General features: G+C 42.2%; 1 protein-coding gene across 2 annotated transcripts in view; it reads right to left on the bottom strand.

The window, feature by feature from the left end:
• The window catches only part of CDS1 (CDP-diacylglycerol synthase 1), a 68,753-nt gene that overhangs the window by 31,487 nt on the left and 12,179 nt on the right, over positions 1-25,087 (bottom strand). The window contains exons 2-3 of one of the 2 annotated variants that reach the window (XM_084625794.1): positions 8,885-9,012; positions 4,639-4,735 (exon numbers count right to left, since the gene is read on the bottom strand). In XM_084625794.1, coding sequence (XP_084481920.1) covers positions 4,639-4,735; positions 8,885-9,012 — 225 coding nt within the window. Of the gene's footprint in view, positions 1-4,638; positions 4,736-7,022; positions 7,044-8,884; positions 9,013-25,087 lie in introns of those variants that run through there. The other variant, XM_084625795.1, reaches the window with a different exon arrangement.

Genomic DNA, 25,087 nt, shown 5'->3' with positions numbered 1-25,087 from the left:
TTAAAAAGATGCTGGATGCCTATAAGAGAAAAGAAGGACAGGAAGAAATATAATATGAATGGTTAAAACAGAGCAACAAACTGAGGGCATGATACAATGGGAGATGAGAAAAACATTATCAGTCGGATTCTCTCTCAGCTAAGCCAAGTCCAAACTTGATGCAGTTGAGGAGAGCGAAGAGGAAAGGTGGTTTTAATCCACCTTCTCACTTCTCTGACCTGGGGCCAAAATGTTCCCCGGCATAATTTAGAACAAACTAAGGGAGCTGCTTTAGACAATGCCAGCCACAGCCACCCACTGGGACTACTGTAACAGTCAAGGATCCACACTTTGCCATCTACACATCCCTTACACAGCACAGAAAGGGTAATCACAAATGCAACTTTTAGGATGGCTTGTATGACTATTTGCACTGCTAAGGCAGCAAAAATTCAGCCTTAATTCAGGCCAAGAATATAGAATCATAGAATCATAGAATATCAGGGTTGGAAGGGACCCCAGAAGGTCATCTAGTCCAACCCCCTGCTCAAAGCAGGACCAATTCCCAGTTAAATCATCCCAGCCAGGGCTTTGTCAAGCCTGACCTTAAAAACCTCTAAGGAAGGAGATTCTACCACCTCCCTAGGTAACGCATTCCAGTGTTTCACCACCCTCTTAGTGAAAAAGTTTTTCCTAATATCCAATCTAAACCTCCCCCACTGCAACTTGAGACCATTACTCCTCGTTCTGTCATCTGCTACCATTGAGAACAGTCTAGAGCCATCCTCTTTGGAACCCCCTTTCAGGTAGTTGAAAACAGCTATCAAATCCCCCCTCATTCTTCTCTTCTGCAGGCTAAACAATCCCAGCTCCCTCAGCCTCTCCTCATAACTCATGTGTTCCAGTCCCCTAATCATTTTTGTTGCCCTTCGCTGGACTCTCTCCAATTTATCCACATCCTTCCTGTAGTGTGGGGCCCAAAACTGGACACAGTACTCCAGATGAGGCCTCACCAATGTCGAATAGAGGGGAACGATCACGTCCCTCGATCTGCTCGCTATGCCCCTACTTATACATCCCAAAATGCCATTGGCCTTCTTGGCAACAAGGGCACACTGCTGACTCATATCCAGCTTCTCGTCCACTGTCACCCCTAGGTCCTTTTCTGCAGAACTGCTGCCTAGCCATTCGGTCCCTTGTCTGTAGCTGTGCATTGGGTTCTTCCGTCCTAAGTGCAGGACCCTGCACTTATCCTTATTGAACCTCATCAGATTCCTTTTGGCCCAATCTTCCAATTGGTCTAGGTCCTTCTGTATCCTATCCCTCCCCTCCAGCGTATCTACCACTCCTCCCAGTTTAGTATCATCCGCAAATTTGCTGAGAGTGCAATCCACACCATCCTCCAGATCATTTATGAAGATATTGAATAAAACCGGCCCCAGGACCGACCCTTGGGGCACTCCACTTGATACCGGCTGCCAACTAGACATGGAGCCATTGATCACTACCCGTTGAGCCCGACAATTTAGCCAGCTTTCTACCCACCTTATAGTGCATTCATCCAGCCCATACTTCCTTAACTTGCTGACAAGAATACTATGGGAGACCGTGTCAAAAGCTTTGCTAAAGTCAAGAAACAATACATCCACTGCTTTCCCTTCATCCACAGAACCAGTAATCTCATCATAAAAGGCGATTAGATTAGTCAGGCATGACCTTCCCTTGGTGAATCCATGCTGGCTGTTCCTGATCACTTTCCTCTCATGCAAGTGCTTCAGGATTGATTCTTTGAGGACCTGCTCCATGATTTTTCCAGGGACTGAGGTGAGGCTGACTGGCCTGTAGTTCCCAGGATCTTCCTTCTTCCCTTTTTTAAAGATTGGCACTACATTAGCCTTTTTCCAGTCATCCGGGACTTCCCCGGTTCGCCACGAGTTTTCAAAGATAATGGCCAGTGGCTCTGCAATCACAGCCGCCAATTCCTTCAGCACTCTCGGATGCAACTCGTCCGGCCCCATGGACTTGTGCACGTCCAGCTTTTCTAAATAGTCCCTAACCGCCTCTATCTCCACAGAGGGCTGGCCATCTCTTCCGCATTTTGTGATGCCCAGCGCAGCAGTCTGGGAGCTGACCTTGTTAGTGAAAACAGAGGCAAAAAAAGCATTGAGTACATTAGCTTTTTCCACATCCTCTGTCACTAGGTTGCCTCCCTCATTCAGTAAGGGGCCCACACATTCCTTGGCTTTCTTCTTGTTGCCAACATACCTGAAGAAACCCTTCTTGTTACTCTTGACATCTCTGGCTAGCTGCAGCTCCAGGTGCGATTTGGCCCTCCTGATAACATTCCTACATGCCCGAGCAATATTTTTATACTCTTCCCTGGTCATATGTCCAACCTTCCACTTCTTGTAAGCTTCTTTTTTATGTTTAAGATCCGCTAGGATTTCACCATTAAGCCAAGTTGGTCGCCTGCCATATTTACTATTCTTTCGACTCATCGGGATGGTTTGTCCCTGTAACCTCAACAGGGATTCCTTGAAATACAGCCAGCTCTCCTGGACTCCTTTCCCCTTCAAGTTAGTCCCCCAGGGGATCCTGGCCATCCGTTCCCTGAGGGAGTCGAAGTCTGCTTTCCTGAAGTCCAGGGTCCGTATCCTGCTGCTTACCTTTGTTCCCTGCGTCAGGATCCTGAACTCAACCAACTCATGGTCACTGCCTCCCAGATTCCCATCCACTTTTGCTTCCCCCACTAATTCTACCCGGTTTGTGAGCAGCAGGTCAAGAAAAGCACCCCCCCTAGTTGGCTCCTCTAGCACTTGCGCCAGGAAATTGTCCCCTACGCTTTCCAAAAACTTCCTGGATTGTCTATGCACCGCTGTATTGCTCCCCCAGCAGATATCAGGAAAATTAAAGTCACCCATGAGAATCAGGGCATGCGATCTAGTAGCTTCCGTGAGCTGCCGGAAGAAAGCCTCATCCACCTCATCCCCCTGGTCCGGTGGTCTATAGCAGACTCCCACCACTACATCACTCTTGTTGCACACACTACTAAACTTAATCCAGAGACACTCAGGTTTTTCTGCAGTTTCGTACCGGAGCTCTGAGCAGTCATACTGCTCCCTTACATACAGTGCTACTCCCCCACCTTTTCTGCCCTGCCTGTCCTTCCTGAACAGTTTATAACCATCCATGACAGTACTCCAGTCATATGAGTTATCCCACCAAGTCTCTGTTATTCCGATCACGTCATAGTTCCTTGACATCACCAGGACCTCCAGTTCTCCCTGCTTGTTTCCAAGGCTTTGTGCATTTGTATATAAGCACTTGAGATAACCTGTTGATCGCCCCTCATTGCCAGTATGAGGCAGGAGCCCTCCCCTCACAGACATTCCTGCCTGTGCTTCCTCCCGGTATCCCGCTTTCCCACTTACCTCAGGGCTTTGGTCTCCTTCCCCCGGTGAACCTAGTTTAAAGCCCTCCTCACTAGGTTAGCCAGCCTGCTGGCAAAGATGCTCTTCCCTCTCTTCGTAAGATGGAGCCCGTCTCTACCCAGCACTCCTCCTTCATGGAACACCATCCCATGGTCAAAGAAACCAAAGCCTTCTCTCCGACACCATCTGCGTAGCCATTCGTTGACTTCCACGATTCGACGCTCCCTACCTAGGCTCCCTACCTAGGCATAGCTCTCTACAAAAATTTTTTCAAAAACTGCATGAATATACAATCCATTGATTGTACCCCTTGTGTATATTCTATAAGGAGAAAAAATGTGTTAGGGGAGTTATAAGGTCAAAACACTCAGAAGTCAGAAATACCTAATTTAGGTATCCTTAATCCTACCTGTTTGCACACATGCCTTAAAATATGGTCTCTGTATGCATATGGAGCAATGGCAGTCATACCATAAATAAAGTTTCAATTGAGTTTGTTATAATCCTGATACTGACTTCCCTATAACCTAAAGTATGTTACTGAGGCAACAGTGAACTTTTTCTAGAAAATCTGAAGTGAACTAAACCAACAGTTTATTAATTATGACACCCTAAAAAGAGATGTTAAATACATTTCCACAAATCTAATTATTTTAGAACTTCACAGAAAAAAAGTGAACCAGATAAATACTTTATTGAACTATCCTAGCTGAGACAGTGTCAAGGAACAAAAATCAGCTCATTCAAGTAAGATTTCAAAGTTAATGTTTTCTTTAGGGTCGTCAACTCTGGCAAGCTTAGTATAGGACATCCAATGACTTCTGAAAAGCAGGCCACTCTGTATGAGGAGATGGAAAATCATGTTAAAGGAGGGCCGAGAATGATCTATAAATTTTAGAAGTGGAAATTTATTGTCATAGTTTCAGTCCCATTTTCAAGGATCTCTAGAACAAAAAGGACTAGAGAGTCATTATTTTATTTTACATTAAATTACAGAAGTCTTGAAACGTACAGTACATAGAAGTACCAACAAAGCCAGCAGTCCCTAAAAGCTGTGTGTGAATGTCAATCCCATACCTTTCACAAGTACTAATTCACTTCAATACAAGGTAAATTGCTCACCAATTTGAAAGTTCTATATAATTTGCCTTCATATTCATTTTATGTATTATGATCAACAAAAAGGGTGAGTAAGTCTGACATAGGAAAACGTTTTTAGAAAACTTACAAGAAGCATCAGCATAAATGATCCAAGATATATGATCAGGAAAAATAATGATATCATAGCTAACGTTAAAATTCCACGAATCCACCAGTTTTTCCATCTGCAAAGAAAACATATTAGGACAATTAAAGAAAACAGTACAGTTAACAGTCTCTTCATAGTAATAGATATCTTTTATAGTAAGTATTTCCTTTAGTAACTGAACAATTAACAAGGCAATTTACAAATTGTGGCAACATGGGTAGCATGCTTACCGCTACAAGCTTTGAAGTGGTGCAGCATATGCTTCTCTTTGCAGAAGCTAGCTCTTGCTGGGTGATGTAGAAGGGACCCAAGGTAATAGCCCTGACTCTTTTGTGGAGTGGCTACCACCACACACAGAGGCACTAGCAGGGAGCAATCCTGTGCTCATATGAGCACTAGGACTGCAATATCAGCCCTGACATATATGCATGTGGGAGGAGATGGGGTAGGCTATTTCTACCGTTCTCCTATTGCACATCCATACTGGATCTGGCCACAATCTGGTCCATAAGGGGAAAGTTGCTGTTAGCATGTAAACATTCTTCTCCAAACTTAAGATTCTTTTCTTAAAAGGGATTCAAACAGACTGGTCTAAGAAAAAAAAAATCGAGATTGCTTTTCATACAGTTGTTCAGCAACTGGATTAAAAAACTAGATTGTTGTAGAACATTAGTAAAGGACTACTGTCAGCCTGAAATCCAGCTTATTTTTAACAATGAGTTAAAGTTTCCAGTACTAGACCTAGTCGCTAGTATCCCTGTAAAAAACAGTGGTTTTATAGTCCTATTTTCTAGTGCATTTGTCTTTTCTTTATGGTATGAAAAACCCACAGGAAAAACAGGGGAAACTGGCTGTACAGGTTAAACCAAAACAACTATTTACCCAGTGTAGGCACATTAAAAAAAAATTCTTTCCACTCTCTTGTTCATAACAATCTTACATGTATCTTGTAGCACAAGTAACAAAATTTCTAGACAAACATGACTAAACTTAAAGGGATACTGTCAACTTAGTCAATTTTAAAAATCTAATTTGACCTTAAGTTTGGGTTAGACATGTGTAATTTACTTTTAAAGGATTTTATTTATTGGCAAGTGAAGAGTACCCATTAAGGCTACTTAAATGAAGTTGCCATGGGTACTTACACAAAGGCAGAACCACTGCACTACAACAGGACTTCAGTACCGTTTGCTGCATTAACCACAGCAAAGGACCTCTTTGCTCATTTTAGTGATATGTCCTTATCGCTATCAAAAGCTTTTTTTTTTTTTTTTTTTTTAAAAAGAAGTTTTCCTAAGAATTCCCTCAAGGTGAATGGGACAAAAAAAACAAACACAAAACCAAAAACACACACCACACAAAAAAACCAACCAACCAACCTCCCCACACACACTTACCAGCCCCAGCCCCAGCTCCACACCCTGGGTAAAAGCACCTGTTGACCATCGTAGATCTAGAAAGTCAGCTTTGATAAATAGGTGGGAGCAACCCAGCGAGTCTAGCCCACCATCTAGAATTATGATAAGTGTGCTACCTCATCAACTTTTACTAGAGGGTGTAGCATCTATAGCTAAGATTCTAAAGGTCAAATATAAAAATGGAGGGAAATATTTCAGTGGCTTATATCATAGCTCATCTAGATGCTTGTAAAAAACATTCAAATTCCAATTGGGATACAGGTTATGATGTGAGATACAAGCGGCGTTGCCTCAAGATATTTAATAATCAAAAGTGATATGATCCCAGTAAATAATCTTGAATACACTCTTCAAAAAGCATCAGGAACTGCATTTTGCCTACAAAGAGTACTCACGGACTTGCCCTTCAGAAAACCGATTAAAAATATCTAGAGTAGGGGACATTTTATATCCATGCATTAGCCAGAATTCCTAATGTCCCATTCTCTGAATACCAGTTAGGACATGTCTGGTTCACAGGCCTTTGTTCCGCAAGATGTTTACCTAGTTAGGTGAACCTGAAAGTGTTAGTGTTCTGGTCCTGTTCATTCTGTGAGGGCAGTACAATGAAATTAGCAGTCCGCTCTCAGAAGTGCTCAGTTTGTGTCCATGTTTCAGAGAGAAGTCTTTCTGTCAATTCTGCTTAACAAGAAGCAGAGAAGCCAACAAGATGTGAACACATGGCACTCCAGACAATGGGTTAATGAAAAATGAAGTTACAGTTAATTAGAGGGCAAACAATAAATCTGGTGGGGACTCAGTTTTTGAACAAGGACCCTTGAAATTTCATCATGAGCCTCTCTGCACCTCTCTCTCCAACTCTTACTGGAACTTCTGTGACTAGAGGAAAAGTATCCAATTCAACAACTGATTTTATAAGGTTAACATTTGTTTCTAAGTGCTTACCCATGACATGCCACACTTTTGTCTTCCTGTCATGTTTCTCAGTTACTAGTTTGCTACACATCTAGGTGTACATGGGTAAACGACAACATTGATTTTTATCCACCCTGGTTTGTGAACAAAATCGTGAAAAAATAGATGGCTCTGTCACAGCCAAAGTTCTCAACATTGGGCTTAAGAGAAATGTTGAACACATGCTGAGTACCCTGAAGCCTGTTTCTGTAGCTTTGAACAGAATGCAGGGAAATCGCTGTTTTATTGCTGACGCTGTTGAAATTTGGAAGGAACTGAGTGAGATCTTAAAAAGAGAAATATGCAAGGACAGCGTTAAATTACAAGCGTTAAAAAAATGAATGGGACATGCACTATCTCCAGCTTATTTTCTTGCCAATATTCTCAATACTCGGTACCAGGGTCAAACCTTAACTACTGAAGAAGAGGAGTTGGCTATGATATGGACATTCAGCAATCAACCCTCCACAATGCCAACTATAATAAACTTCAGAGCTAAGGGTGAACCGTCCAAGAAATATATGTTTGCCGATGATGTTTTAAAGAAATTGGCACTTGGATTCAGACTGTTGAAGTGATAATCTCACTTTTAACAGTAGTAGCTGCTTCTGCCCATATAGAAAGAATACTTTCTTCCTTTGGACTAATTCATTCCAAATTGAGAAATCGTTTGGGACCTGAAAAAGCAGGAAAGCTTGTTTTTCTTTTCCAGATTATGAACAAACAGGAAAATGAAGGTGAAAATGACTTAGTTAGCTGAATAAGCCAATATTTTAAGTTTCTCATGTTGACCTGTCTGACAGTCTATTTAATTTTTGTTTTTTAAAATAAACATGTCATTTAACTATTTTAGTTAAAAACAATTTTAACAAAAACAAACCTGATTTTGAAAAACTTGAATGTTTAACTAAATTCAAAAATTCATATGCTTGTTTTGTTAAAATATTATATGTTTGCTGTTGAAGAAAAAAATCCAGAATACATAACATTGTTGTTTTAGTTAAATAAAACAATTAAAATAGCTATCTGATGATGTTCTCCTCCTAATACAGCATGGCAAGAAAATCCTCCAAATATTAATGATTAACCTGTTGAAGTGGAGATAGGTCACCTCCCAATGACTTCATAATATCTGCTTCAATTACCTTTGGTAAATGAAATAACCAAACAATCATTCATTTTCTGATATAGTTGTAAAACTAATCTGAAAAGTTTTCAAAATAAATCACTTTAAAAATGTATAGTGTGTACCTTCTAAAAATGAAACCTACATCTAACTCTGAGTTGTGAAGAATATGTATTAAGGTTATACCAACCAACAAGAATGCACTTTTATGTAAAAATCCATGATTAAATCCCGTTTTCCTGACTAGTGATTTAAACCGTGACAGAAATCAAATCCACATATTAAACCAAAAGCCTCTTATTTCTCTCTCTCGCTCTCCTTTTATTTAAAAATAAATAAATAAATAAATAAAGGTCCTGCAACATCAGCCCTTATAACTACTGACGCTTGTGCTGTTGTACCAAGATAGAAAATAGTGAGCAACAGCAGATAATCGTTAAATATCGTAACTTAAAAGCTACCTTAGTTATTTAAAAATGGGTGCAGCTAGAGAACTTTTGGGTAGCATATTTTGAAAGCACAGTAACTATATGAAAATTGTTACACAAGCATTAATATAGTCCAGATACCAGAATACTAAATCCAAAAAACAACTATTTATTTTTATGGCACCATGTTCCCTCATTAAATAAAAAACTGACTCCAATTTTGTCTGTAATTATTTTTTAGTCAGCAGCTATCTCAACACTCTTAACCCAAATGTGTTAAGAATCCTATTTTAGCATACCTGGAAGACAAGCCGGATAGAGCTTTCTTGAGAATTTCTGGAGTGCTGTCTGTTGACGGGGACACTTCTGGAATATCTGAACCATTTCTGAGATCTAGATCACCACATCTTTCACCCAAAACTACATCCTACGACAAAGCATATAAAAGAATATTGTTTAACCTTTCAGAAGGTAGTATATGCTTAGTCTCAAAGATTCATTTGGCTAATGACATGGAAATACCTGCTTCTAAGAAAATGTAAATGGCAGATCAGCAAAACTACAGATTTTTAGGCAGAGTGAAACTTGGCTTATTGACTATGTGCTTATACAGTTCATAAGAAGGTAAATTATTCACTTGCTGTGATGGTACCTGCTACCTTCAAGTAGTCTCATCCTCTCTGTATCCATAAATTTCTCAGACACGTCTACATAGACTGCAAAATTTGCAGTCTAACTCTCCAGCTGTGAATAATCAGCTTCTTACAAGATAACAGGGTAGCTTTCTATAGACAATATTCTTCCCAAAAGAATCAGTAGTAGCAGTGGCTTATTTATTTGGATTTATATACTACAAGAACATCCACATCTTTACCCACGGCTCCGAGGATCAAGGTGCCTTACTTCACTGGAGCAAGTCCCACTTCAACAGCAAAAACAGAGGGCACACGGTCAGTCTTTAGCTCAGCATTTCCCCCTGTAACAGATTCAGAACCTGCTATCTTTCTGACCTCATCCGCTCATGTCAGCTACTTACAAGAACTACACACAATTTTGATTCTATTTTGCCAACTAGGGTTTGTTCCAATGCCATAAACAGAGGGATCAAACAAGTATAGTTCAGTTTAGCTACCCTTTTTTAAAACTCCACTCTCGTCCCAACCTTCTAACGCCCCCTATCCATCTCTTCATTTTCCCCTCTCTCCCCCACCTCATAACTCCACCAATCTTTCCCACCCTCCTTTTGTCCCATTGCCTTCTGATCCCTCAATCTTACCCCAAAATATTTCTTAAAAACACCTTAGTTTAAAAACCACATGCTGGCAATGACAGGTTTTTCAGTGGTGCAGAAGAAAGTGAAAGCTGAGAAATTGGAGCTGCAGGGAGGGAGAACAGTTGACACAGATCTTCATTGTCATATCTGGCTTCCCATTCAGTTCTAACTGCAGTCTTGTTTAGGAACTTCCCATCCTTTCCCTTCCCCACCCTACAAAGAGAGGGTGGTAGTTAACCGAAGCACCAGCCCTCATCACCCTTTGCCCACTCAATAGGTGGTTCCCTTACCATGCCACTCTCACCAGTGATGTTATATTACCTAGGATTGTATTATTTTCCCTATCTGCTAAACGCCTGCACTAGATTTGTAAGCAGTGTTACGTAGCCATGTCAGTCCCAGAAGAGCTCTGTGTAAGCTTGAAAGCTTGTCTCTCTCACCAAGAGAAACGGGTCCAATAAAAGATATACTCACCCACCTTACCTGCACTAGGTTTCTTATTTATATTTTGGTAGTGCCTAACAGCTAGTAATCTAAGTAGATTAGTCAAAGGGTGAGACAAAAGAGTGTATAACAGAGTGATGTTTGGCAAATGTTTATTCAGTTTGTGTTTAGTCCTTTTCTAAGGAATAATTCTTGACTGGATTTTGGTTTGTTTTACTTCATGTTTGTGAACAACGTTTATGTTTTTCTATACCCCAAGGCCACAGAACAGAGTAGTTCTTACTCTGGGGGAGTTACTTGATTTATTGTGGAGAAAAAGCATAACCAAAGCAAGTTCTTTAATCTATAAGACTTCGCTGTGAAAGAACCCATATATGTGTAAAGTGGTTACATTCTCAGAATTATCAGAGGGGTTCTCCACTTTACAGTATTCTATAATAGGTTAGCAAGTCAGTCCTAAAATTTATGTTGAAGGTGAACAGACTTGCCTAGCTTTCGGCAATATTTTAACTGCAGTGATCACTGCTTGTGTACATTTCATCAAATAGCAATTTAGTTATTCATTTATCCATCTCTACAGCTTCCAAAAACATGGCAGTTCACTTTTAACAAAGCATTTAAAAACTAGAAAAGGTTTAGTCTCAGGTTAACATTTTCAGAAGTACCTAGGTGGCACAGGGCTTGTCTATATCCCTTTGGGGGGAGGAACAGCTCAAGGGTTTGAGTATTAGCCTGCTAAACCCAGGGTTGTGAGCTCAAACCTTGAGGGGGCTATTTTGGGATCTGGTGCAAAAATTGGGGATTGGTCCTGCTTTGAGCAGAGGGTTGGACTAGATGACCTCCTGAGGTCCCTTCCAACCCTGATATTCTATATGAACACTTAATCCACGGCAAACTGGGGTGTAAATCTACGTTACATTACCTTGCTGTGCACTAAGGCCTTGTGCACACTACACAGTTTTGTCAACAAAAATCAAACACGTCGACAAAACGGTGGATGCGTACGTACTGCAATGCTCCTCCAGCCGATTAAACTCTCCTGTTATGCCAACATAATAAAAACACACCAACGAGCGGCACAGACCTTTATGTGACCAAGTTAGAGAAACGCAGACACTGCACTTGTTTATACTGCTCTCAGTGGCCTCTAGGAGGTATCCCAAAATGCCCATCATGACCGCTCTGGTCCACAGTTTCAACTCCACTGCCCTGCAGCCAGATACACATGCATGCACCCCTCCCCTTTAAAGCCCCAAGAATTTTGAAATTCTATTTCCTGTTTGCTCAGCATGGAGAGTTCACATAGCATCTTCCCAGTGACCATTCTCGCTTTCCGCAGCAAACGCACTCCCGCCTGGAGTACACCGGAATTTATTGGATCCGTTGAATCTGTGGGTAAAGGAGGCTGTCCAGTCGCAGCTCCAATCCAGCCGTAGGAACTTTGCTCATGGCATAGAGGAGAAGGGGCATGAAAGGGACAAGCAGCAATGCTGTGCTGAGATCAAGAACCTGAGACAGGCGTACCAGAAGGCAAGGAAGGCCAACCATCTGTTCTGGTGCAGCACTGAAAACATGCGGCTTCTACAAGGAGCTACATGCCATCCTCGGTAGTGACCCCACCGCCACAAGCCCCATGGATACTTCAGGGACATTGGAGGCAGTAGCCAGCAGAATCAACCACGAGAACCAAGTGGTGGACGAGGAGATTTAGTTGGAGGAGGTTATGGGACAGATGACAGGGTTGTCCAGTGGTGTGGTGAGCTAGGACCTCTAACTCCAGAGGGGTTCAGGCAGTCTCAGTACTCTGGCTCTGGTGCACTGGAAGCAGGAGAGGGGAGCTCCGGTATGTAGTCAATTTGCTTTGATACTGCACAGTAACATGAAGTACAAGTGTCCTTTATTTTGTTACATGGTGCACGTGGGAAAAGGGATAGAAATTACCAACACTAGGTACTGTTTGCATCTGTTCCTCATTCCCCCGTGCAGCTACACAATGGGGGTTCTGAAGAAAAGTTTGTTAATGCACACCAGGATCTCCTGGGAATCCTCCATAGAAATCTCTAGGAAACTTTCCTGAAGATACTCTGCAATCCTATAACAAAGGTTCCTTGACACAGCTGTTTTGTTTCTTCTCCCATTGTATGAAACTTTGCCATGCCAATCGTCAATTACTTCTGTAGAAACTAAAGTAGCACACAGACGAGCAGCCTATGGACCTGGTCTGAAGCTACACGCATGCAGGAGATGCATTCTTACATCATCAGTTACCCTCAATAGAGATATCAGCTTCCATCACCCTTGCCTGTGGAAAATGGTGCCAGTATTCAGAATAGTGTCCCTAGGCGCTTGTAGTGATCCCCTTGTGAAACCACCCAGATCCTTTGTCCCATCGTGCACCTTTCCGCCAGGCAGAACTCACCATGTTTAATGCTCTCACCATGCTGCGTGCCTGCCAAGGGAAAGCAAGAAAAAAGTTACAAGCACCCTCTATGATTCAAGACAGAGTGTACTCAATACTGATTTTCTTTTTTTTTTTTTTGGCTTCTGCAGATATTCCCTTGATGGTCAGCTCCTACACACCAGCAGAGCGTCTCAGTCAGATAAGGAGGTGAATGAGGGGTAAGGAGGACATGTTTTGAGAAGTGCTGCAATAATCCGATCATGCAGGTAGCAAGCACAGAGCGTGGAGAGACAATAAATGAAAAACTCAGAAAGGACAGCCAAGGAGACAAGGGCAGGAGTGAATAATAGAGGAGCATGAGTGGATGATAAAGCTCATGAAGGACCAAACAGAGACGCTCAGGTCCCTGACTCACTGCAGTTGGAACACGTGTGCTCAACTCCCCCTGCAGCCCATACAGAACTGTTTTCCATGCCCTTGCCAAACTCCCCACAAACATTCATGACATGTTCCCAGCCCATCACAGTACCCCTGGCACTTCACCCCTAAGGACCAGTTCCATAACAACAGCTGGATTTACACACAGCTGTGAGAGCCTCATTTGAGAGTGCGCTGCTCAGTGTCATGTCCCTTGTAGGAAACAGAAATGGAAATTGTGTATTTCTCTTTAATAAAAATATAGTCTCAGAAATATCATTCTTTAATGTGTGTCCTACACATGGTGGGTGCAGCAGAAATTCACACACAGTGGCAAATCAGCACATATGCAGACTATGATTAAGGATCAGGCAGCAATCTGTACAAGGGTCATTCAAGATGGCAAGTAAACAATGCCTGCCTGAATTCATTACTGAAAGACATTTCTAGGGCTCATTGTGAAAATGCCCCCCCCCCCCCGGCTGAGCCCCTCTGTGTCTGGGTGCTCAAAATCAGCCACTAGGCGATCCACCTCAACGCTCCACACCTTGGAAAATTTTGCATAACATTTTTGAAGCCGAGGGGGAAGAGTACAGCAGGCTGCTATGACCATGGGAATATTTTCTTCACTGAAGTCTAACCTGCCAAAAAGGCAGCACCAGTGACCATTTAATCTGCCAAAATCACATTCTATAGTCATTCTGCACCTGCTGAGCCTGTTGTTGAAGCACTCCTTGCTGCTATCAAGGTTTCTGGTGAAAGGCTTCATGAGCAACGGGAGTAAAGGGTAGGCTGGGTCTCTCAGGATCACTATGGGCACTTCCACATCACCTACTGGAATCTTCTGGTCTGGGGAGAAAGTCCGTGCATCCAGATTTCTGTATAGGCTCGTGTTCCTGAAGATGCATGCCTCATGAGCCTTCCCTGACTAGCCCGCATTGATAGCAGTGAAACGACCCCGGTGATCCACCAGTGCCTGCAATACCACAGAAAGTAACCCTTTCTGTTGATACACTCCATCACAAGATGTCTGGGCCAAAACCTGGATATGCGTGCCAACTATCACCCTGATGCAGTTAAGGAATCCCATTGCTGCAAAGCCATCCACTAGTTCCTGCACATTGCCCAGAGTCACAGTCCTTCACAGCAGGAGGTAATTAATGGCCCTGAACACTTGCATCACCGCAACCCCCACGGTGGACTTCCCAACTCCAAACTGATTCCCAACTGACCAGTAGCAGTCTGGAGTTGCCACCTTCCACAAAGCAATCGCCACTCATTTTTCCACCATGAGGACAGCTCTCATTCTGGTGTCCTTGCGCCACAATGCAGGGGCGAGCTTAGCACACATTTCCAGGAAAGCAGCTTTGTGCATCCGAAAGTTCTGCAGCCACTGCTTGTCATCCCATACCTGCATCACGACCCAATCCCACCACTCAGTGCTTGTTTCCCGAGCCCAATAGCAACAGTCCACTGCGTGCAGCTGCTTCATGAATGCCAACATTAATCTTGAATTATTTCTTTCTATGGCACACAGCAGGGCAGGCACCACAGATTCATTTCCAGATTCGCAGCTCATGAAAAAATGTGGATGATCCTGCAGTATGTTCATAATGCTCATCACAAGACTGGAGAGCAGTGCAGGATCCATGCTTTCAGGCACAGATGGCGGGCACAAAGTTTACAGGGGCAGTTGAAAAATGGCACGAAATGTAGTCAGAAGCCCACAGAATGATGGGATGGAGAAAACTGTATCATGAGGCAGTGAGCCTGCTCCCATGATGCACTGAGGTCCATTCCCAGAAGCCCTAGTGGCAGAAGTTGACAATTTGCACAGTGAGATAGCTACCTGCGGTGCACTGCTAGCACACCAACTGAGGGCGCGCTCTGCCAACACAAAGAGTGTTGTGTGAACATGCACAAGCAATGTAATTACAGGACTTTATGATTATTGACGCAACTTAAGTCAACTTAACTCTGTGGTGTAGAGATGACCTAAGTGTCTATGTGGACCCTGTTGTCATGCGCTAAAAGTTCTACAGTGTGCTTTGGTCTATGCTGCTTTGTTAAGTCCCTTTACCAAAGGTCATGTAGAAGCCTAAGTACTACTGAGTTTCACTGAAATGTAGGCTCCCAAGTGTCTGTCACTTTTGAAAAAGGGAAAAGGATGTCTGTGTTGATACCAGATAGTGGAACCATCCCCTATTATTAGATTGGGCTTTGAGTTATGTCCGAACTCCATCCCTTACAATAGAATAGCAATAAAGGCAAGTATTGCCAGAATTTGTGAAGACTAAAATTACATGACCTGAAGAAGAGCTTTGTGGAGCTCAAAATGTCTCTCTTTCACCAACAGAAGTTGGTCCAATAAAAGATATTACCTCACCACCTCATCTCTCTCATAAGTTTGATGTTCTCTGTCTTCAGCTCCTTAAATCAGGCAACACGTCATTTAAGTGAAAAAGTAAAGGAATCTAGAACTTCAGGGACCCATTTTTCTTAAGGCTTCTGCAGCAAGACAATTAACTGTTGCAGCAAAAACACATAAGCCACAATTCACATTTGCTAGGTAAAGAGTTTTTCAATTAATTTTTAAAAAGGTTAAACACAATGCTGGGAAGAGAAGAGTAAAACTCTGAAAGACACTATTAACGGGTAAGGTGGATAGAGACTCGAGAGAAGTACAGTATTCAAGAAGGTAAATAAAGTTAACATATGAGAATCTCAGCATCATAAAGAGGAATCAAGGTGTACTTTTCAATATAGTCATGAAATAAAAATAAGATACTCACAAATATGATAAATGAAATCTAATTTAAGAATGTAAACTCCTCCAGAAAGGTAATTTTTTCTGTATTATCTAACACTACATGTACCCATGGTGTTTTACAAGCAAACATTAACTATGCAGTGTGCATCCTACACCTAGTTTACTAGATCAAGCCGTGCTCTTGTTTTCAGGAATTTAGAGGACTCACTTCCGAATGCTGGACCCAATATATCAGAGGTTCTATAAAGAGAATTACACTACTTTTGGTAAAACGGGTAGCTAGGGCTGTTCAGCTAAGAAAGTAGCTACTTTGATCAAATAGTCTTGCAGTCTGTGGTTCCACTGCTTCAAGTTTCTTATCCCCCCAGTTTTTTTCCCCCTGCTCCTACATAAAGTCTGTTTGCAATAGCGGTACGTGTAGAAAAGTGGCAATTTACTTCCACTGTTTGAAAGGGAAACTGGGATATGAGCTTGTGCTAGCCTGCCTTTTCTTTCAAAAGTACTCAAACCTACTGTTCAGCAGCCATTATTTTGAGTTTGTTGAAACAGTAAGCTTAGCTTTCTGAAGTATTAAGCACAGAGGCTGTGATGCTGGCAGAACAGGTGCCAGCTCATGCAAAGGCCCCTTGACCTCACTGAACACTGACAAAAGCACAGCTAGAAACCAGTCTGACTCACCCATGTGTTTCATATTGTTAAAACAACTGTTAAGCTGTAAGAATGTGTTTAGACTTTATGAAATGCTTGTAAGTTGCTACATGCATTAATCTCACTTATAATAGCTGTATCCTATGTTCTAAGGCAATATTAAAGTGTTTGCTTTGTAACTATAAAAATGTTTAGATTAAAACCATAAACCTTCACTGTTAGGAGAGAAGCATTATCAAGGGTGAAATACTAGTTTACTAAAAAAGTAAAAGTCATCTCCTGCCCAACAAAAGGAGGCCTACAGACATCAGACAAACCCTTGTGGAACACTGGTGGACAAAAGACTATGTAGATTGCTCCCCCAAAACACCCATGAAGTAGAGAGTGCACAAACCCCCATCTCATCAGCTTGAGCTCTGGGGGAAGGAGATAAAAATCCCTGCCAAGAAAACCTGATCACTATGCTCCTTGGAATATGGAGAAAGCAGTATTTCTATGCGTAAGGAAGGGATCCCCAAGCTATTTAGCGCAGGTTAGCCCAAAGTGACATACAGAGCTCGTACATTATAGCAGCTTCTTTTACTGCTTGAAACCTAAGACTGTAACTCATTTGTATGTGTACTTTCACCTGCTTTAACCTTCTAAATAACTATTACTTTTTTCCTAGTAAATAAGCTTTTAGTTAATTTAACATAGGATTAGCTACAAGCAGTGTCTTTGCTGAGAGATCTAAGGTACAATTAACCTGGGGTAAGTGACTGGTCCTTTGGGACTGGGAATAACCTGAATATTATGATTTTTGGTGTAAGGGACCATCTATTACAAAAGCAAGCTTGCCTGGGTGGCAAGATAGACTGGAGTGCCCAGGAGGACTGTCTGTGACTCCATGTTAAGGCTGTTACAGTGCATAAGAAGTTCACACTTGATACTTGGTTGGTGAAATCTATTTAGAGAACTCACAATCTGTCTGAAGTTTGTGCTCTGCTTCTTGACAGTCTGCCCTGAGGCTGGCACTCAGTCATGAGCCACTCCAGACAGCCTTATAGAGGCTACCTAGTTACAGGCAATTAATGCTTTGCTGTATTTTTTTTAAGATCTTGGTCAAATTCATACTTGTTGTGAAAGTGGCTTGCTATAGATGTCAAAAAGCTGTACAAGCAGTGTGCAAATTTGCATTCTGAGGCTGTAGCTTATCTGACTCTGACATTTCTGGGTGCTTTTTTCAAAGCTTTATTGCTTCTATTGTGTAGAGGACAAATGGTGGGGGGAAAAAAATCAAATCATTTAATTATGCTAAAGTAATTAATAGTCCCATCTAGCACCTTAGCATTTCAAAATTGGAAATGATGACAATCAAATGTTATCTAGCATATGATTACAATATTAGAGATCTAATAATATGCTTTTATTTCATTACTCAAGCTAAGACGGGGTGGCCAACCTGTGGCTCCGGAGCCACATGCGGCTCTTCAGAAAGGCCTGGACCTTTCCAATGTGCCAGGGGGTGCTCACTGATCAACCCCTAGCTCTGCCACAGGCCCTGCCCCCACTCCACCCCTTCCCCTGAGCCTGCTGTGCCCCCGCTCCTCTCCCACCCCCGAGCCTCCTGCATGCCACAAAACAGCTGATCGGGAGGTGCAGGGAGGGAGGGGGAGGCGCCAACTGGCGGGGCTGGGAGTGGTGGGAGGCTCTGGGAGCGGAGGGTGGGAGCTGCGGAGCTATTACTGTGGCTCTTTGTAAATGAGCACTGGTAAATTATGGCTCCTTCTCAGGCTCAGGTTGGCCACCCCTGAGCTAAGACAACAGACAGGGAAAGTTTTCTCTCTTTCCATGCCCCATACCATGGTTTCTCATTTGCAGCCCTCTTAGTGATGATCTCAACTCTCTGGCTATAGATTTCCAAAAGCAGTCCCAAACTTGCAAGAACCACCTTTGGAGTACCTCCATGAATATTTTATCCCAGGATAACCTTCAGTCCTGAATCCATCCTCCCCCAATCATTTTAGGAGACAAATCTGAGGATCTGTTCTTTAATAGCTTACTGTCACCTGCATCTTGAAAATATGTCTGAGAGAATGGCTGTGTTAACTGGAATGCCTTGTTAAAATGAGGCTTTTTCTAGCTTTAGCACAAACCCATGTGTGTGGAGATCTCAGGTGCTGCATTCCAGCTAGACTAGATTATACCAATGCCACTGAAGATATGGAAACCAAAGGCAGAAGAATGAGCATTTTGTACTGGAAATGGTTGTTCTGACACGAGAATGAGAAAGTTTTAGTAAGAGTGATGACTTGGTACATGGAGCAATTATCTGGCAGATCAGTGAAGATTAGACAGTCTCTATGAAAGTTCATAGACAACTCCTAATGTCCATGTTTCCATCCTAAACAAAATCCTCTTCACATGCCTGCAGCTGTGTTTCATGTCTAGTGCTGCCCTCATATCCCCTTTAAAAAAATAAGGGGGGGGGGGGTGTTAAATAGAAGTGGTCTGATTTTCAGAGGCACTGAAAACCCAAGCTCCCACTAATTTCATTGTTCCCGTAAGATAGGGTGACCACATTTTCAAAAGGCAAAAGCAGGGACACATACAGGAGCCCTGCCCACTCTGTTGCCCTGCCCCACGACCCTGACCAGGCCATGGTAAGAGCTGCCCAGGGAGCCCGAGCCATTGGGGGAGCCCCAGACACTTTATCTGCCCTAGGCAGGGGCAGCCCGTGTCCCTGCTCCCCACAGCAGGGGACACCCCACAGCAGCCCAAGCTCCCTGGGCAGCTCTTACTACTGTCCATCTCCTGTTTCTGGCCTGGACAGGGGGCAAGGCCTTGGGAGGGAAGAGGATGAGCAGGAAGCCGGACCTCATGGCAAGGGGGGACCAAGGCCCACCTCACACTCTCCCTTTCTCGCACGAGGAAGAAGTTGGCACCACTCCTGAGCCTCAGGCATGTGCAGAGCAGCACTTCAGTGAATCTGGCATAAATGCTGTCCCAGAGTCATTCATCTCAGGACTGGGACTTGAACTCTGTATTTCAGGACTGTCCCACACCAATTCAGGATGGGTGCTTACCCTACCTTGAGATGGTCACTAATAAGCTATCTGAAATGAATTTAGGCATAGATCTATGTACCAAGTAAACAAGCATGCCACACTCTTGTATGTGCAGATCAAGGATGATTTTTGAAATTTTAATAGAAAGTTAACCCAGTTCCTAGCAGGATTCATGTATTAAAAAGGCTGAGACTGCAGTTCCAGGCTGTAAAATAAAAGTTGTGAAGGTCAGGGCAATTGAAGGGGTCCTGGTAAAGAAGAACAGAAAAACTAAGTTTGTAAGGTATGCAGGCTGCCATTTTTGAGTTAAAAGAACTGTGGTCTGAAGTCACTACAATTTGGTCAGGATTATTGGTGGTAGATATTTCTACTTTTTAATCCACTCTTTCATTATGGAGTGTAGTTGTAGACTCCTGTTATAGAACCCAGACCTCCTTAAAAGGGAATCTCGCAACTGCCAAAGTGACTCCTCTCTGAGAGTGTCTGCCCTGCAACCAAGAGGTGTGACTGCATCATCTGTATGCATACTTGTACTAGCTTGCTAAAAATAGCTGTGTAACTGCAGCAGTACAGTCTCCAGAACGGCGTAGATTTTAAAAAAAAAATGAATATGCTTAAATTAAATACAGGTTATTTTTTAAAAATAAACAAGTAAAACTAAATTAAAAATTGTTAACCTTTGTTAAGGCCTGAACTTTTAATTAAAATTGTTAAAAATAAATATAAATAATACTAAGCAGTATGTTTGCTACCAAGTTTTAAAGAAAGTTCCATTAACTTAATGGTTTGTGTCACTCACTAAGTGCCTAGAATCAGAGGCTGTTGAAGTATTAAACCAGCTTTTGCCAGCAGTAGCCTCTTCTGCAGGTGCAGAGAGAATATCTACTTCATTTCAGTTTATTCAACTAGCTCAGTTCATGATTAGTGTATTCACAGGTAAGAAACCAAATGGGCATAAAAAAAAACAAAAAACAGGAAAGCTTATTTTTCCTCTTCTAATCTATGAATAAAAAGCTACATGAGAGAGAATGAGATTACTAGTTCTAAAATCTTGAAGGAATGATGTTCAGTTCAATGCAAAACTTGTTTTGATAAACATTTTTTCTTATGCATCCTGAAGACTTAGTTTTATTTAATAAAAATTAAATGTTTTGTGCATTAAATTTAATTTTAATTTCCATTCAGAGTTTGACACAAATCACAAGTAAAAAAAAGAATCAACCTAACATATAAGAAATGCATCATTCGCTATTTTCTAACTAATGGAATATAAACATTAATAATCTGAATAAATGGGTATCAAGTTATATAATTGCTTAAGTAAGTGTGTAGATACAAAACAAAACCAAATATAGTGTTTTTGTTTTTTTGCTAACCAGGACGATAGCGTGAAGGCTAAAGTTAGTTGTAAATCAACATGTTTTCATAGAAAGTCTCGTGCCAGTATTTAGCCTTAGATGGAGTTTACCACCAGCTTTGGGCTGCATTCCCAAGCAACCCGACTCCGAGAAGACCCAGTCCCGGCGCGCCGGGGGCCGCTACCGGCCTCACACCGTCCACAGGCTGTGCCTCGATCAGAAGGCTTGAACTCTCTCTTCAAAGTTCTTTTCAACTTTCCCTTACGGTACTTGTTGACTATCGGTTTAATGGTTATCAATGCAAATCAACCTTTCTTTAGGAAAATAACTGAAAAGTACAAATGTAAAACATGATTAAAACTGATTATTTAAATTAAGGTTTTCTGTTTGCTTTAAATCAAAACAATACACCCTGCCTGAGAACAATCCCACTTGGTACCCTGGGTACATACTTGGGGAGTTAGCTTATGCAGCCAGAGCTATACCACTATTTTTATTTATTTAAAAAAAAAAAACACACACACACACACACCTAGCTCAGGTATGGCTACGTGTGCCACAAATCACATCTCCCATCAGTAGCACTGACATACTCTTCAAGAGTCCAGGATCTGGGAGGAGACTGAGGGCATGTCTACACTTACCTACGGAGTGATCAATCCCGTGAGGGGGGTTCAATTTATTGCATCTAGTGAAGACGCAATAAATCGACTGCAGAGCGCTCTCCCGTCGACTCTGGTACTCCACCGGAGTGAGAAGTGTAGGTGGAGTTGACGGGGGAGCGTCAAGAGTTGTACCGCAGTGAAGACACTACAGTAAGTAGATCTAAGTATGTCGACTTCAGCTACATTATTCATGTAGCTGAAGTTGCGTAACTTAGATTGATCCTCCCCCAGTGTAGACCAGGCCTGAGAGAGCTTCTTTACTGGAGTAAGACCTAATGGTGCCCTCCCCCTCCGTCCCGCACACACTTTATCCAGAGTACAATAAAAATAAAATTTAAAGAAAGGGAGGAACACTTAGATGGGAATCAGAAATAAAAAAAAAATAAAAAAACCCTACATTTATAAAGGTACTGAACTCAATACATGAATGCTTAGTTTGGTCCTATTAAAAACATTTAACATAGTAACTAAATTCTATATAAACTTCCTCCACATCCATCTAATAAAATCTCAACCATAATTCAAAACATAATTCTGGTATCTCTAGAATCAAAAGCCGGGGTGGCCAACCTGTGGCTCCAGAGCCACATGCGGCTCTTCAGAGGTTAATAGGCAGCTCCTTACCTAGGCACTGATTCTGGGGCTGGAGCTATAGATGCTAACTTTTCAATGTGCTGGGGGGTGGCTCACTGCTCAACCCCCTGCTCTGCCCCCAGCCCTGCCCCCACTCCACCCTCTTCCCCCAAGGCCCGTACCCCTTCCCCTGAGACTGCCATGCCCTCGCTCCTCCCCCCTTCTCCCTATAGCCTCCTGCACACGTGAAACCGCTGACTGCAGGGGGAGAGAGGAGTAGGCGCTGATTGCTGGGGGCTGCCGGCAGGCAGGAGGCGCTGGGGAGTGGATGGGGGGCTGCTGACGTATTACTGTGACTCTTTGGCAATGTACATTGGTAAATTCTGGCTCCTTCTCAGGCTCACCGCTGATCTAAAGTGTTAGGTGAATGCATTTCTAATTTATATATGCACCCCAATGTTTAAAGAAGCTGCCTTCTGTGCTGATCCGATATGTTTTCAGTAATTAGGACACTACTGCTTCTAATGTGGGCTTTTATTCTCAAACGATTTAGAATAAGCTTTTTTTACCCAGCAGAGTGTTGTACATTCTTAAGTCAGAGGCAGACAGCTGGCTCTGTGGATCAACTCTCAGAATGTATAATAAACGACTAAACAGTAAATTATCAGCTCAGAACCTATGAAGTGGTAGAAGACAAAAAAGTGTGTTGTACATAATGGCAATTCCATAGGCAATGAGCGAGGGATCACATTTACAGACTCTTAAATGTAAATCTGGATTCATGTTGCCCAAAACTGAATAAATAGCTATGTAGCAAAAGCACTGCATTCACTTGTGAATGTCACAAACAGGCAAAAATTGTTCAAAAGGCATATTTAAGAAAAGTCAACCGGTGATACAAAGCATTTAAGAGGAATTATAAGATCTCAAGACTAAGGTATAGAACTTGGCAGATATGCTCTCTCAAAAAGGCTGCAGAACAGAGGCAGAAGCTTCTTTACGAGAAATACGTAAGTGGTAGCTCACCTTAATTCTCTTTCAAACTAGTTTTTCCTTTAATAACTGAATCAAGGAAGTGTTTCATGTATAGGTTAGTATAGAAATCTTAGGTCAATTCCTGTGTACAATCTTATAGTGGTGTAGTATTCTGCAAATGCATGTGTAAACAGTGACCCACAAAGTCATCTAAGTACAAGATGTAGGGTGAATGAGACAAGGGCTCTTGTGTAACCAGACCTCATTTAGTGCATTCTTTCAGTACATTTTTCAGTACACAGCTAATTAACCAGGTAACACCATGCCCCTTGGCTGCTCATTTTATGAATGAGCTTAGTGCTAACATTTCACACATGCAGTGTTGTTTTCCAATGAGAAAAAGTCAACACTTCCATTTCAATCACTGCTTCAATTCTAGCCCCAGCCATTTCAGCAAAACAGCTGTTCAGAAAGTTACAAGAAATCATATTTGAGGGTTGCTGGTTTTGGAAGGATCCTTTTGTTTTAATATAATGGAGAACGTTTTCCCACTCATTTTCAAGAAGGGTTCAACTATAGTTTGAATCTAACTTTCAAAACCCCCCACCAGAGACATCTTGGAAAGTTTCAGCTTGAAAAGTAAACTTTACAAAAGGTTATGACTGAAACAAGGATTGAAAGGTAAATTAATAAGCACCTTAACACAGCTGTCACTAGAATTTCAGCGATAATTTATAAGAATACAGCATTTAAAAAAAAGGCTCAGCATTCTCAGGAAAGAGACTATAACAACGATCAGATCAATAGCCTCAGCAGAGCGTAATAGTTACGGGAACATACCGCTTGGTGTAGATCTAAGATGTGACTTTGTAATATCATAGGATAGCATTGGTCAATTTTTTCAGGTTGGAAATCCCTTATTCAAAGTGAAATTTTCACAACCCCCTTCCATTAACTATTAAAACCCCACAAAAAGAGTCCGTGATAAAGATAAGCCCATATAATCTGCCTGAGTGTTTTGAAAAATTAACAGAATACCTGACCTTGAAGGGTAAGGCCTTATCTACTCTACCACATTACAGCGCTGCAACTTTCTCACTCAAGGTGTGAAAAAACACCCCTCTGAGCATTGCAAGTTTCAGCACTGTAAAGTGGCAGTGTAGACCATAGCTACTCCCCTCGTGGGGGTGGGTTTTTTTTACAGCACTGGGAGAGCTGTATTCAGAGTATTAATCTTCAATAGCCTCATAAATGTTATCTCAGTTCTACCAATGAAGAAGTCACTTTACTTCTATTGTCAAAGCCAGAAACAGACAGTGAATCTGAATTAGCAATCTGGAATTTTAACTCCAAATCCAGCCCAGATTTCCAAATCCTGCCACACACACCTCACCACACACACACACACACACTTTTCCTCACAACCCCCAGCACAGGGGCCTGCTGAGTTTGTGAGGAAATGGTCAGTGCTCTATGCTGGAAGCTAGGTAAGGCTGTCATAAGTTAAAGCTCCCAGGGTTCACTCTAACTTATTCAGGGAAAGCTCCACAGCCTGCAGCATCTCAGAATTTAAGATGCTTAAAACCCCTTTTCTTGGGATGAGCCTTCTCTTCTGTGCCTCCTGTCAGACACAGCACAGGCCCTGGTCCTATGCCTTTCTCTCAGCAGCATTTGGAAGCATGATAGCACTAGGCTTCCACTATTCTATTCACTACCCAAAAATCTTAGTAACACAGAGTGAGGGTCAGTAAGTGTGTATGAAGAGGAATGATAGTATAGCATTGTGTTGGATACAACACAACACAGAAAATGGCAGATTTTGCTAGGGGTATGTCCGGTTTGTTTTGGTTGCCTACTGTCAGCATCAGAAGACAGGCACAGCTGGACAGATAAGGGCATCGGATATATTACCTTAACATTGCATTTCCTGA

The sequence above is a fragment of the Lepidochelys olivacea genome (assembly GCF_965140295.1).
Source record: "Lepidochelys olivacea isolate rLepOli2 genome assembly, chromosome: 4".
In the NCBI taxonomy this organism is placed as follows: Eukaryota; Metazoa; Chordata; order Testudines; family Cheloniidae; genus Lepidochelys; species Lepidochelys olivacea.
This window is presented reverse-complemented; position numbering and strand designations above follow the sequence as displayed.